General features: G+C 35.9%; 1 protein-coding gene across 7 annotated transcripts in view; it reads left to right on the top strand.

The window, feature by feature from the left end:
- Positions 1-16,208, top strand: part of TAF1A (TATA-box binding protein associated factor, RNA polymerase I subunit A) — a 36,822-nt gene that overhangs the window by 15,669 nt on the left and 4,945 nt on the right. For all 7 annotated transcript variants that reach the window (XM_079929509.1, XM_079929504.1, XM_079929505.1 and 4 more), the window contains 5 exons: positions 4,993-5,123; positions 5,902-6,060; positions 12,511-12,577; positions 13,683-13,806; positions 15,317-15,471. In XM_079929509.1, coding sequence (XP_079785635.1) covers positions 4,993-5,123; positions 5,902-6,060; positions 12,511-12,577; positions 13,683-13,806; positions 15,317-15,471 — 636 coding nt within the window. The remainder of the gene's footprint in view (positions 1-4,992; positions 5,124-5,901; positions 6,061-12,510; positions 12,578-13,682; positions 13,807-15,316; positions 15,472-16,208) is intronic.

Raw genomic sequence — 16,208 nt, 5'->3', positions numbered from 1 at the left:
ATAGGTTACAAATTTTCTTCAGCAGGCATTATTGCATATAAGAAGCATTATTTCCTCTGTTTACAGTGGAGTTTAGTTTGTTTCATAATGTTGTTTCTTAAGAAAATACGTTTAAAGAGTAGGGCAAGATAATGTTGTTTCACTTCTGTATAAAGGTCAGAACAGACAGTTTTCTTGATTTACTGACCACCCCAAAAATTGACTATGTGTTCTTCTCAAACTGACTTTCCGTGGTGATATCATCCTCTCCTGTCCCTAAATTTCTGTTCTTTGGAGCTGTGTGATCATTCTCTGTACTTTTTTTCCCTTGTATAGTTTTTCTCCATAACTCCTCTAGGAATGACCCCTTCCTTTCTATTTTCACATCCTCCACCCAAGTCTCAGTTCTGACATTTATCACGTCATTTGTGTTAAGCAGTGTTTCCTTACTGTCCTTATGTGATAGTATTTCCTTGGTCTCTGGGCATGTGGGCTCACTAATCTCAAAATTCCCTTCCTGTTTCCCATCTTTTTTTTTTTTTATTTTTTTGCGGTACGCGGGCCTCTCACTGTTGTGGCCTCTCCCGTTGCGGAGCACAGGCTCCAGATGTGCAGGCTCAGCGGCCATGGCTCACGGGACCAGCCGCTCCGCGGCATGTGGGACCTTCCCGGACCGGGGCATGAACCCATGTCCCCTGCATTGGCAGGTGGACTCTCAACCACTGCACCACCAGGGAAGCCCCTGTTTCCCATCTTTGATCTCCCCCAAGACACTTCTGAAATGCTGTCTTCATCATGATAATATTGTGAGGCCTTTGTGCATTCTCCTCCTCTAGAATGCCATCTGCCCTTCAAGACTCATTAGACCCCGCCTTCTTTTACCTTAAGTCTAACATATCAGCTGCATGTTCAGCCTATATCATTTGACTCTTCACCTCTTGCTTTTTAGTCATTCTAAGATTTTTCATGTGTGTTTTTTGTTGTATCTCCCTGTCTAGACTCATCAGTCTTTTGAGGTCATATATCTGTCCTCTGTTTCTTTTGCTAACCTTGCCATAATGCCTGCCGTAAAGGCTTGCTGATACTGATTTAGGTAAGTTTTAAAGTCAGTATTTACTTTTCTTCTTACACTTTAAGTAGAACTCAAGCAAATATATGATGATTAAAGCAGTTGGAATGTGGCATTTACACCATCACTCCCATGGATAGATAATTCAGTACCTTCTGCAGCTGACACTCTTCTGTAGCAACAAGAGATAAAGATGGGATAATATATGGCGCTCTTTAGATGGTCTTTAACCTCATGTGTCTGTTTAATGAGAAAAAAAAGTTAGGACTAGTTCTGTATAACCAACTCATAAGAATGGAACATGTGAATGTATGCTCAGAGCTGGTTTGGGATTTTTCCTTGCTGCTGTGGCCTGTGCTCATTGGCTTTGATGCACTTGGTGGCTGGGAATCCCCTTCCATGGTAAATCCATACCTAACTTGTACTTACTCAGGGATCTTAACCACTTTTTTGAATATCATTTCATACCTACTTTCCTGTTACCACTTCATTTCCAGGCTCATATTGATATTTATTCAATTGACCCACTGGGAAGAGAATACCAATCCCTGTTTGGGGGTGGGGGCTACTTTTTTGGCCAAAAAGTGGCACTGGTACCAAAAAGTGTTTTGTGCTTCTATCAGCTGTTGCTTTCGAAAGACTGATTCTCTTTTTAAACCTTTAAGATGGTGAAATATATCCTGAAACAGTGTGTAAAACAAATGTCTGGTAGCATGGATAATTATAAAGCAAACATCCATGTAACTACACCCAGATTAAGGATCACAACATTGCTGACCCCCTAAAAGTTCCCCATGTGTGCCTAATCACACCTCCTCCCAGTGTCTCAAGAAGACTGTCCTGACTTTAAGGGTAATTACTCTCTTGTTTTCTTTAAATACTTTTACCACTCAAGTATGTATCTGTAATTTAGTTTTGCCTATATCTCAGTGTCATATTTCGATTCACACTGTATATATTCTTTTGGGGCCTTGCATATTTTGTTCAGCATTTAACATGTGTTCATATAGTTGAATTAGCTCTAGTTTGTTCGTTTTTATTGTTGTAAAACCATACATTGTATGATATTCATGCAGTTTATTTATTCCTTCTATATATTGATGGCCATTTAGGTTGTTAATAGTTTGGGGCTATTATAATTAATGCTGCTTTGAAATTCTTGGGCATGTGTAGTGATACACATATGTGTGTATTTCTAGGAGTAGAATTGTCACAGAGTATGTGTACCTTCAGCTTTACTGTATAATAGACTGAACTCTTTCCAAAGTGGTTACCAATTTATATTCCACTAGTAGTCTGATTTGGGCTTTCTTTTGTCTGTCTTCTCCTCATTATTTGTTATTGTCAGAGTTTTCATGTCACCCAATTTATTGGGTGTGGTAATCATGTTTTTTTAAGAACAACAGCTTTATTAAGAATTGAGATCTGATTCTTAATATGATTCACCCACTTAAAGTATAAATTCAGTGGTTTGTGGAATATTCATAGTTGTGCATCCATTACCACAATCAATTTTAGAACACTTTTATCATCCCAGAAAGAAACGCTGTAGCCATTAGCAGTAACTCTCGACTCTTCCCAGTTCCTCCTGTCCTAGGCAACCACTAAACTACTTTCTGTCTCTAGAGATCTATCTATTCTGGACAGTTCATACAATGGAGTCCTAAAATATGTAGGACTGACTTCTTTGTTACTGACTTCTTTCACTTAGCCTTATGTTTTTAAAGGTTCACCCACATTGTAGCATGTAATGGCACTTCATTCCTTTTTATTTATTTTATTTATTAATATTCCATTGTATAGATATACCACATTTATGTATCCATTATCGGGTGATGGACATTTGGGTTTTTCTCCGCTTTTTGGCTATTTTGAATAACGTTGCTGTGAACTTTTGAGGGACCTCTGGACTGTTTTCTTTCCAAAGCAGCTGTGCCATTTTCCATTCCTACCAACAGTGTATGAGGAGGGTACTAATTTCTCCATGTCCTTCCCAACACTTGCCATTATCTGTCTTTGATATAGCTGTCCTGCTGGGTGTGAAGTAGTATCTTGTGGTTTTGATCTGCATTTCCCTAGAGGCTAATAATGTTGAGCATCTTTTCATGTGCTTGTGGGCCATTTGTATATCTTCTTTGGAGAAATTTGCATTCAGATCCTTTTCTCCTATTTTAATTGAATTACTTATTATTATTGAGTTGTAAGAGTTCTTTATACATTCTAGGTACAAGTCCCTTTTCAGATAGGTGTAGGATTTGGAAGTGTTTTTTTTTCTATTCTGTGGGTTATCTTTTTTACTTTCTTAGGTGTTTTTTGAGTCACAAAAGGTTTTAATTTTGATGAAGTTGTTTGTTTTTTGTTGCTTGTGCTTTTGTTGTCGCATCCAAGAAGCCTTTGCCTACTCCAAGGTCACGAAGATTTAGACATGTTTTCTTCTGAGAGTTATATAGTTTTACAGTTGTTTTCTAATTCATTTTGAGTTAATTTTTTTATATCACGTGAGGTAAATAGGGGTTCAACTTTATCTTGCATGTGGGTATTCAGTTGTTCCAGCATATTTATTGAAAAGGCTATTATTTTCCCACTGAATTGTCTTGGTACCCTTATCAAAAAATCAGTTGCCCATATATGAAGTTTTATTTGTGGACTCTAAATTTTCTTCCATTGATCTATATATATCCATACTTATGCCCATATCACAGTCTTAATTACTGTAGCTTTATAGTAACTTTTGAGGTCACAGTGTGAATCCTCCAAATTTGTTCTTCTTTTTAAAGATTGTTTTGGCTATTCCTGGTCCCTTGCATTTCCATATGGATTATAGGATCAGCTTGTCATTTATGCAAACAAGCCAGCTGGGACTTTGATAAGAATTGCATTAAAGCTATAGATCAATTTAATAAATCTTCCAACCCATGAACACAGGATGTCTTTTCCATTTATTTAGGTCTTCTTTAATTTCCTTGAACAATACTACTTTTCAGACTATAATTTTATGTCTCTTTTGTAAAATTCATACCTAAGTAGTTTATCGTTTTTGATGCTATTGTAAATGACATTATTTTCCTAATTTCATTTTTGGATTGTTCATTGCAGGTGTATAGATATACAATTGACTATTGTGTGTTGATTTTATATTATGCAACTTTCAACTCATTTATTAGTTATAATAAGTTTTTAATGTATTCTTAGGATTTTCCATGTACAAGATCATGTCATCTGCAAGTAGAGATAGTTTTACTTCTTCCTTTCCAATCTGGACATTGCTTGTATTGTTTTCTTGTTGAATTGCCCTGCCTAGAACCTCCATTATAATGTTGAATAGAAGTTGCAAGAGAGGACATTCTCTCTTGCATGCAGTCATTCACCATCAATTCTGATATTAGTTGTGGGTTTTTCATAAGATGCCCTTTATCAGATTGAAGAACTTCCTTCTTTTCCTAGATGTTCAGTGTGTCTATCATGAAAGGTTATTGAATTTTGCCAAATGCTTTTTCTGCAACAATTGAGATGGTTATGAGGTTTTTGTCATTATTCTGTTGATTTGGAATATTGTATTAATTGATTTCAGATGTTAAACAACCTTGCATTCCTGGAATAGATCCCACTTTATGTGTTGCTAGATTCAGTTTGCTAGTATCTTGTTGAGAATTTTTGCATCTATACTTATAAGAGATATTGGTCTGTAATTTTCCTGTGTTGTCTTTGTCTGGTTTTGGTATCAGGGTGATTCTGATCTCATAGATCAGTTGCGAAGTGTTTTCTCTCTGTCCTTTTTTAGGGGGAGAGTTTGTGATGAATTAGTACTATACTTGAAGTGATTGTTAGAATTCACTAGTGAAGCCATCAGGGTCTGAGCTTTTCTTGTGGGTAGGTTACTGAGTACTGATTCTGCAGAAGTCCTCAGTACTGAATACTTTAAAAAATCTTTTGTCTTTGGACAGATGAGGATGATTATGCTTACAACACAGCGTCCCAGAATATGCTCAACCACAGCTGGAAGACATCTATAAACCTTTGTGCATTGATTCAGATTCCTGGAGTTTGGGACCCTTTTGTGAAGAGTTATGTAGAGGTAAGTAAACTTTTCATAAGGTTTTATTAGTTTCATTTTGTTATAAGCTTAATCTTTATTGATCAGAAAGGAACTAATGGAAAAAATTGTTTAAAAATTAAAAGAATATTATGCTTCTTTTTGGTCTGAATAAGTTTTGTTTATTTTACCAATATACTGTAAACGTTACTGTGTTTATTTTCACCATTGGATAATGTGTCATGGCCAAATACAGTAGTCCCTCAGTATCCATGGATGCTGAAGTCCCTTGCTTTTTGAAAGTTTCATTAGTGCTAAAGTGATAATTATGCTGTCCGAAGATAATCTCTGAAACCATATGCTAGTGAATCTGGAAATTCCTGTGTCAGGACGGGAAGGAATGAAAGGAAAGGAATTATAATTCCTTATGCACTCCTTTTGTGGCTAAAGTTACGTAGGGCACTGAGGTTAGTTGCATCGTATGGTCTTTTTTTGGTCCTAATGTGCCCTACTTTGAAGACTTTATTTCTCATAGGAACACTTCTTATGTTGAAGTTGCTGCATTTTTCAGTAACGAAATATGATAAGGGAAAAATGGGAAACCATGTAGGCCTTTTTTATGATCTTCTGTGTTCTATGGAGGTTGTAACATATGCTGTTGGAAGCAAAAACTGGCATCACTATTGTTCCCTATATAGTAAATGCTGTTTTTCAGTTGTATGACTTTTTTTGTGCTCATCAATAAAGTTAAGTTGTACATGATATTTCATATAGCTATCTTACAGAATTTAGCTAAGATATCATGACTTATTTTATATAGATGCTGGAATTCTATGGGGATCAAGATGGAGCCCGAGAGGTGCTTACCAATTACGCCTATGATGAAAAGTTCCCATCAAATCCAAATGCTCATATCTACTTATACAACTTTTTAAAGAGAGAGAAGGCACCAAGAGAGAAACTGATAAGTGTGCTTAAGGTAGAGAATTTTTATGTCAGTGTTTGAACAGGGTTGGGGATCTACTTTAAGACATTCTTAGGTCACTGCTTCCCAACTTTCATGTTGTAACATCCAGAGAAAATGACAGTGTATGTATGGCACACTGAGGTAAAGACAGGAGGCTGCAGCCTCCCGGCAGACCCCCCATCACTACCATTCCCCCATCTTCTGCCCAAGTGAGACGGAGGGGAGAGGATCAATATTTCAGAAACTGTTTTGTCACCCTGGTTGGAAAGTTCTGCATTGCTTTTTTTTAGGAAATCATCTTTATTGAAATTTAACTTACATACAATAAAACAGATATTTTAAATGTACACTGGGATGCATTTTTACAAATATATGCATCCATGTAACACCATAATAATTAAGATATTGAACATTTCCATCACCCTAGAAAGTCCCTCATTTCCCTTTGCAGCCAAGCCGCCCATGTACTCTTGGCCCCAGGCAGTCACTGATCTGTTTTCTGTCACTATAGATTAGTTTTATCTCTTCTAGAATTTCATATAAATGAAATCTGACAGTATGTACTCTTTTTTTTTTTTCTTTAGGTCTGGATTTTCTTGCTCAGTAGAATGTTTTTGAGATTTATCCATATTATTGTATCAGTAATTTGTTCCTTATTACTGCTGAGTATTATTCCATTTTTATACATTCACTTCTTGATGGACATTTGGGTTATTTTCACTCTTTGGCTATTATGAATACCACTGTGAACATTCATGTACAAGTTTTTGTGTGCACATATATTTTCATTTTTCTTTGGTAGTTACCTAAGAGTGGAATTGCTGGAAGGTATATGTTTAACTTAAGAAACTGCCCAACTGTTTTCTGAGGAGACTATACCGTTGACATTCCCACCATCAAAGTATGAAAGTTCAGTTTCTCTTATTTGTCTTATTGATTTGGAAGTTTTTTTTATATAATCTGGGTACAAGTCCTTTGTCAGGTATATGGATGGTAAATATGTTCTCCCAGTCTGTGGCTTGCCTTTTTGTTTTTTTTGCAGTATCTTTCAAAGAGCAGAAATTTCTAATTTTGATTAAGTACAAGTTACTCATTTTTCATTTACAGTTAGTATTTTTTGTCTAAGAAATCTTTGCCTACTCCAAGATAATGAAGATTCTCTTCTGTGTTTTTTTTTCGAGAAGTGTTACAGTTTTATGTTTAGGTCTGGGACAGGTTTTGAGCTAATTTTTTTGTGTAGTGTGAGGTAAGGGTCGTTGAAAAGACTATCCTTTACCTGTTGAATTACATTGGTAACTTGGTTGAAAATCAATTGACCATGCATATAGACTCTATTGTGTTCTAGTGATGTGTATTTCCATTCGTATACCAATACCACACATCCTGACTATGGTAGCTTTACAGCGAGTCTTGGAATCATGTCATGGAAGTCATACAAATTTGTCCTTTTTCAAAATTACTTTTAGCTTCTCTAGGTCTTTTGACTTTTCATGTACATTTTAAAATCAGTTTGTCAGTTGCTACAAAAAATATCTTGTTGGGATTTTGAATCTGTAGATCAATTTTGAGAGAATAGACATCTTAGTAATACTGAGATTTCCAAACTGTGAACATGGTATGTCTCTCCATTAATTTAGGTATTTTATTTCTCTCTGAAATGTTTTGTAGTTTTTAGTGTATATATTTTGTTAAATTTACCCCTAAGTCTTTCAAGTTTGGGATTGTTACTGTATATGGTATTCCTTAAAATTTTTTTTTATTGTGGTAAAATATATGTAATATGAAATTTACCATTTTAACCATTTTCAAGTGCACATTTTTTCTTTTTTTTTGGCCGCGCTATTTGGCATCTGGGATCTTAGTTCCCTGATCAGGAATTGAACCTGTGCCCCCTGCATTGGAAGCTTGAAGTCTGAACCACTGAACCACCAGGGAAGTCCCTCAAGTGCACATTTTAATGGCATTACCATTAAGTACATGCACAATTTTGTGCAACCATCACCACTGTCTACTTCCTGAACTTTTTCATCATCACAAACAGAAACTCTGTATCCATTAAACAATAGGCTCCCCCAACCCCTAGTAACCTCTATTCTACTTTTTTTAAAAAATATATTGAAGTATAATCGATTTACAATACTGTGTTAGTTTCAGGCATACAGCAACCTCTATTCTACTTTCTGTCTCTTTATAAATTTGCTTGTTCTAGGAACCTCATCTAAGTGGAATCATACAGTATTTGTCCTTTTATGTCTTGCTTATTTCATAATGTTTTCAAGATTCATCCATGTTATAACATGTATCAGAATTTCCTTCCTTTTTAAGCCTGAATAATATTCTATTATATATATATATATTATACAAATATATTCCACATTTTATTTATCCATTCATCTCTTGGTAGACATTTGGGTTGTTTTCAGTTTTTGGCTCTTGTGGATGACTCCACTATGAGCATTGGTGTACAGTATGTGTCTGAGTCCCTGCTTTCAGTTATTTTAAGTATATACCTAGGAGTGGAATTGCTGGATCATATGATACTTCTTTGTTTAACCTTTTGAGGAACCATCAAGCTGTCTCCATAGCAGCTGTACCATTTTACATTCCCACCAGCAGTGCATGAGGGTTTAAATTTCTCCACATCCTCACCAACACTTCGTTACTTTTCTTTTTTAAGAAGTTGATAATAGATCTCCTGAGGTGTACGAAGCGGTATCTCATTTTTATTTTGATTTGCATTTTCCTGAGGGTAGTGACGTTGAGCATCTTTTCATGTGCTTAGTGGTTATTTGTGTACCTTCTTTGGAGAAATGTCTGTTTACATCCCTTTTTTGAACTAGGTGTTTCAGTTTTTTGTTATTGAATTTAGGAGTTCTTTATATATTTCATGGTCAGTTTCTAATCATATTTTAGAGGAAAAAGAAAGGTCCTTTTCAGCCTATACAAATGACTGAGAAAAATCCTTTTCTACCAGTCTTCCTTTTAAAAAGCCAATTAGCTCTAATCTGTACTTGTATAGTCATCAAAATTGACATTATCAAACCTTCAGATGTGGAAACTGTACATTTTATAAAGTTTTCAACAGGCTTTGTTTTACTGCATAATACTTAAAAAAATGTTTTTTAAAGAAAATCTGGTTTATTCTTGATTCAAGGCACTTTACATTTTCTTAACAGCTTTTTTGAGATAGAATTTACATAACATAAAATTCACTGTTTTAAATGCACAATCCAATTTTTTTAGTATATGTACAGTGTTGTGCAACCATTATCATAATCTATTACAGAACATTTAATGACCCCCCCAAAGAAATACTGTGCCCATTAGCCCACACCTACCCTCTCCACCCAAACCCTAGGTAACCACTAATCTGTTTTCTGTCTCTATAGATTTGTCTATTCTGGACATTTCATATAAATGGAATCATACAATATGTGGCCTTTTGTGAATGGTTTCTTTCACTTAGCATATTTTTAAGTTCATCCATGTTGTAGCATGTGTCAGTACTTCATTCCTTTTTATGTCTCAATATTATTCCACTGTATGAATATACAACATTTGTTTATCCATTAACCAATTGATAGACATTTGGGTTGTTTTTACTTTTCAGCTATTATGAATAATACTTCTGTTAACTTTTGTGTAAAACTTTTTGTGGGACATACGTTTTCAATTCTCTTGGGTATACATACCTTGAAGCTGAATCACCAGAATATGCTAACTTTATGTTTCACTTTGTGAGGAATTGCCAAGCTGTTTTGCCAAGGAGCTGCACAACTTTACGTTCTCCCCAGCAATGTATGAGGGTTCTAATTACTCCACATCCTTGCTCATATTTGTTACTGTATTATTATTATGGCCATCCTAGTAGATGGGAAGTAGTATCTTATTGTGGTTTTGATTTGCATTTCCCTAATGACTAATGATGTTGACCAACTTTTCATGTGCTAATGGGCGATTCGTTTATGTTCTTTGGAGAAATATTCCTTTGCCCATTGTTTAATTGGGTTGCTTACCTTTTTGTTGTTGACATGTAAGAGTTCTTTATATATATAAAGAACTGGGTACTAGACCCTTCTGGGTACTAGACCCTTATCAGGTATATGATCTGCAACTATTTTCTGTTTTCTCCCTTTTTGTGGGTTATCTTTATCTTTCTTCATAATGGGTTTTTTTTGGCTGAGTGGTGCGGCTTGTGGGATTTTAGTTCCCCCACGAGGGATTGAACCCAGGCCCTCGGCAGTGAAAGTGCCGAGTCCTAACCACTGGACCACCAGGGAGTTCCCTTAATAGTGTTCTTTGAAGCACAAAAATGATTCATTTTGATAAAGTCCAATTTACTGTTCTTCCTTTGGTTGCTTGTGCTTTAGTTGTGTCATATCTACGAAACTATTGCCTAATCTAAGGTAACACATATTTACACCTAGGTTTTCTTCACAGTTTTATAATTTTAGTTTTTACCTTTAGGTCTTTGATCCATTTTGAGTTAATATTTGTATGTGGTGTGATGTAGCGGTCTAGTTTCATTCTTTTGCCATGTGGATATCCAGTTGTCCCAGCACTGTTTGTTGAAAGGAATTTTCTTACTCCCATTGAATTGTCTTGGCACCATTGTCAAAATCAATTGATCATGGATATATATGGTTTATTTCTGGACACTGAATTCTGTTCCATTGATTTATATGTCTATCTTAATATCAGTACCACAGTCTTACTTGCAAACTGCGTAATATACTTTTAAAGTTGCTATTTTAATTTTACTCTTCAAGATTTCTCTTTACCCATTTGTGCAAGAAAATACTAAGGACAGTTACAACAAAAGCAAGATGCTGAACTTCACTCAGGTTGTCATTCATTAATGGTGTTCTGAAAAGACTTTAAAAAAATGGAATAGAAAATAACTGTATTCAACACTTATCTTCAAGACAAGATAGATTTAGAGAAATTCTGGTTTTCCTTTTGAAAAATACAGTATTTGAAATTAACTCAATAAATGGGTTTAAATAGATTGAACATAGCAGAAGAGAGAATTAATGAACTGTGTAGAAAATCAGGCTAAAGAAGGAAGAGCAAAAAGGATAAAAAGTAAAGAAAAGAGTGTACAAAGGACTTGGTGAAAGGTCTGAACTACTTGTAATTGGAGCCCAGGGAAAGGAGAGAGAATGCGATTCAAAGGCAAACAAACAGGCAAAGACAATAATGAGTCAATGGCTAAGAATTTTACAAAACTGATGAAAGACTTCCAGAGTTCTGATAGTGTTCTATCTTTTGATCTGGGTGCTGATTATGTGAGTGTGTATAACTTGTGAAAGTTTATTGAATGGCACAGTCATGATTTGTGTACCTTTCTAGTACATATGTTATATTTCAATAAAATATTTTTTAAAAATCTAAGTGAATTGAACCATATACAAAATTCCCTAAATCAAAAAAGAAAATGTGATTTTGTAAAAACTGAGTTTTAATAATACTCTCTGATATTGGTATATTGATCATGTTGTTTGATCTCTAATTTAAAAACTATTAAGAGAAATTAACAAATTTACTTTTCATTTTGTGGGAAATTATTTCAGTGTAAGGTTAAATTACCTCAGCAGCAGACAGAATAAATTCATCTCTAATATTAAATGTGTTTAAGTGAGAAATATACTTTCAATCCTATTTTTTGCATATTCATAAAAATTGTCCATCCTATTTTTAGAAAGAAAAACCTTTAACTTGTCCCTATTGTGTAAAAAGATTGTAAAAATATTGACTTGAATACTCTTAATGTACTGTGTTCCTGAACACAATCTTCCAAAATAACTAGCCTTGCCTTTTTTGGGTTTTGTTTTGTATATTCTGTGACCTTTTGTGATCAATAAATATTAAATATTTTTCCTATGTGATATTGATTCTCTTTTTATTTTTTTCCTCAGTCCTGGCTACTGAAAAGAAATTAAGTTTTTAAGTGTGGTAAACAGTATAAGTATAGAGAAAATAAAATGTCTCCATCTATCCACATCCCCCCACCCTCCCAACCAACTATCTTGTTATTAGGAGGGATTTTTTTTTTTAAAATAGCTTTACGTAGAACACCTTTCTATACCATAATTGAACTGGATAAAAGCAAAGTATCTTTTGGGCTTCCCTGGTGGCGCAGTGGTTGAGAGTCCGCCTGCCAATGCAGGGGACACGGGTGCGTGCCCCGGTCAGGGAAGATCTCACATGCCGTGTAGCGGCTGGGCCCGTGAGCCATGGCCGCTGAGCCTGCGCGTCCGGAGCCTGTGCTCCGCAACGGGAGAGGCCACAACAGTGAGAGGCCCGCGTACCGCAAGAAAAAAAAAAAGCAAAGTATCTTTTAAATCCTTGATTCCTTTACCAAGGGCATATTAGATAGTAAGAACTTTATTTGAAAGTAAGCTGAAATTAGAGAAACGCCTTTCGAATGTGTAAAAATTACAAAATTATCTTTTCTTCCAGATTTTGTATCAGATTGTACCATCTCATAAACTGATGTTAGAATTCCATAGATTACTGAGAAAATCAGGTAAGTAGTTTGTTTTAAATCTCTTTGTGCAGACAAGCTGTAGACTGGGGCTCAGCAGACTGTGGCTATGGGCCAGAACCACCTCTTGCCTGTTTTTTTTTTTTTTAATATTTCTATCTTTCTTCCTTGCTTCCTTCCTTTCTTTTCTTTCTTTCTTTCTGCATTGGGTCTTCGTTGCTGCACCCGGGCCTTCTCTAGTTATGGCAAGTAGGGACTACTCTTGGTTGCAGTGCGTGGGCTTCTCATTGTGGTGGCTTCTCTTGTTGCGGAGCATGGGCTCTAGGTGCACGGGCTTCAGTAGTTGTGGTGCACAGGCTCTAGAGCGCAGGCTCAGTAGTTGTGGTGCACAGGTTTAGTTGCTCCGTGGCATGTGTGATCTTCCTGGAACAGGGGTAGCACCTGTGTCCCCTGCATTGGCAGGCGAATTCTTAATCACTGCACCACCAGGGAAGTTCCCTCTTGCCTGTTTCCATAAATCAAGTTCTTTTGGAGCACAGCCATGTCCATTTATTTATATACAAAAATATAAAAGCAGTCTATGGCTGCTTTTGCCCTATGACAGTAGTGTTGAGTAGTTATGACAGCCTGTAAGGCTTGCAAAACTTAAATGTGTCTGGCCCTTTACAGAAAAAGTGTGCTAACCTCTGCTATAGAATTTAGGCAATGGTTGCAAAAGAAAAACGGCTTCAATTTATATGATTCAGCTCATCTTAATCTTTACTGGGATTTACCTCAGTATAGAAAAGAACATAATTCTTCATAGGAAATCTGCTTGCTAAGTCCAGTAGGTACTGGGACTACCTCAGTTCTTCTTGTAATAGAAGAGAACATATATAAAATGCCCAAATAGGGCCGGTACCTTAAGTAATGTTCTCAGTAGTATAAACCCATATAGAGGTCAGACTCACCACCCTGCCTTCATTAATGTGGACTAAATTATCAAATTCTTCAGATTCATCACAGGAGAGTATGATCATAATGAATTGTTTTAAACTGTTAACTTAGAAGGCTTATGATTCAGTGATACTTTATCAGTGGAATATAATCTTTTAGCTTTGTGCTCTTCAGTGCTTTCTGTAAACTCTAACTGTTGTGACCATTGCAGAAAACGAAGAACACCATAAACTGGGGTTGGAGGTATTATTTGGAGTCTTAGATTTTGCTGGATGCACTAAAAATATAACTGCTTGGAAATATTTGGCAAAATATCTCAGACAGACTTTAATGGGGTAAGTAAGAAACATACAGTGTTTATTACTGGATCAGCATAAATAATGTTTTATAATATTTTAGCTAATACAGTTCTTTGTTTATGTTTTTGGGTATCTTGAACTGTGTCTTCAGCTGTTTTCTTCTGAGTACGTCAGAAGAACAGGAAATAGGAAGTCACAAGTAAAACATACAAAAATTCTATCCAGATTTTTTGTGCTATCAAAATGGGTAATAGCCCTTACCACTACTCTGCTAAGAGCTAAGTTTGTGCTTTCTAATTGGAAATAGGGACCAGAAGGGGTCACCTCCACTCTTCACTAGGTTCTTTGTAAAGCTGTTTGTGTCATCAACTTGTAAGATCACATGGGAAGCAGCTTTTCTCCCAACAGTTCTCAGTCATTTTCAGTGGGTTTTTTTAGAACCTCATAAAATCGTCACGGTTATTCATTCAGCAAATATTTATTAAGTCCCTTGTGAGCTGGGTATCTAAAGCTATCCCTCTGATCAAAATAATCATCAGTGCCACATTTTGAGTAAAAGAAAAGGAGTGGCCCTTGTCATTTTTACCTTGTGTGTGAGAGAATAAAAGATATCACAAAAATTAAATTTCATTGATTTATTATATCCATTTTAGTTGCTTAGGAAATTCATTATCAGTGGGAACTTGCTTCAGGCTTCAGACCTGACTTGACCTTAGAACAGTCTTGATTAGGAAGTATTTTTGGTGTGATATGTTGATGTACTCCCTGTAAACCACTTTCCAAATCTAAAGCACTGTACAAACCCTTACTAACCCCAAGGTTCTTGAAGGCAGAGAAATGTGCTGCTCACTTTTTAAACCTCTAGAAGTTTTGCCACAGGGGCAAATAGGTACTAAATAAGTCTTTGCTCTATTAAATTATTGAGGAATACTTAGCAGTGCCTGGGTTCAACTGTCAAACCTATGTGTTCCTGTGTTTGTGGAATAATGCCATCTCAATTTGGATAGTAATTCTTTGTAGCATATAATTTTAGAGTAAGGTTTTAAAGTAACTTTTAAGGAATAAATAACAATAGCTAACATTTGTTGAAAATGTACTTTGTACCAGACAGCATGCAAAGAGCTTTATATGACACTTGCTATACTATGGACCAGTTTAATCCTAATAACAGTGCTGTGAGAGGGGCACCATTAATATCCTCAAGGAAATTGAGGCTCAGAAAGATTAAGCAACGTGCCGAAGATCACATAGATAGTAGATGGAAGATCTGGGATTTGAATCTGAGATTTTGACCTTAGAGTCTATGCTGTTAACTGCTGTGCTGTACTGAACTGGCTCTTTCATTAAATGGAAAATGGGACGTGGAGATCTAAGAGGACAAAAAAGGATTTGCTTTCATGCGTGTGCTATGCCATGGCTATACTTGGAAGCTAGTTTGGAAACATCTTCCTTGTCATCTTTCCACAGACCCTACTTAAGTTCAGATTCTGACACTATAGGTCTGTCTCCATCACTGACCTTCCCTTTTGACACTTTTCTTTTCCAGGAGGCATCTTGCCTGGGTTCAAGAAGAGTGGAACTCCAGGAAAAACTGGTGGCCAAGCTTTCACTTCAGCTACTTTCGGGCAAAAAGTGATTGGAAGGAAGATAAAGCTTTAGCTTGTGAGAAAGCTTTGGTAGCTGGCTTATTGTTAGGAAAAGGTACATGTTTTGTTTTCTTTTTAATCTAGCCATAGCTTTCAGGTGATTTTGAAATTACAAAGTGTGACCATTCATTCATATTAGAGTTTACCTAAACAGTATCTAAGGGTATTATATGATGGAAAAATAACTGCTGAGTGGAAAAATGAATACTGAATTCGGGCCAGGTGATCTGCTTGTAGGGAATTTCCATGGATTAGAAACAGTGATTTCATATTGTTGATCGTCATTGGTTTTTATGCTCTAACTTGAGTATCTTTAGGGGCCATTAAGATAAAGGATGCACCGTTTTCACAGCAAATGACCATTTGGCTGTGCTGTAGAGAAAGTTTACTGAGCTTATCTACTATATTAGACATAGAAAAATATTCTTTATTGACCTCATTTTTTTATGACAGCTTTATGTTATTTATATTTACTTACCTGTTGCTGTAAGGATGAGACATTTTCTTCCCTTCAGAAAAGAAAAAAAAAATACCTCCTATTAACTTACTTAAAAGTCCTCTTAAAAGAAAGGGAAATTGGTCTTTTCTTTGGGGAATATCTTGACTGTTAAAACTCTTACCTGCTTTGTACCACTGAAATATAGAAAGGTAGCCAGTACTGAAATGAGACTGCCACAGAACGTGTCCAGAGGTGAAGAAAGTGACCTCACAGTGGCCATGAGTAAGCACTATGTGGCCAGAGAGTTTAAAGTATCCTAAAGAGATTCTTCAGGTCGGTTTAGGTATAATTTG

Source organism: Stenella coeruleoalba (assembly GCF_951394435.1).
Source record: "Stenella coeruleoalba genome assembly, chromosome: 1".
Lineage (NCBI taxonomy): Eukaryota > Metazoa > Chordata > Mammalia > Artiodactyla > Delphinidae > Stenella > Stenella coeruleoalba.
The sequence above is the reverse complement of the archived record's forward strand: the minus strand, read 5'-3'. Positions and strand labels throughout refer to the sequence as shown.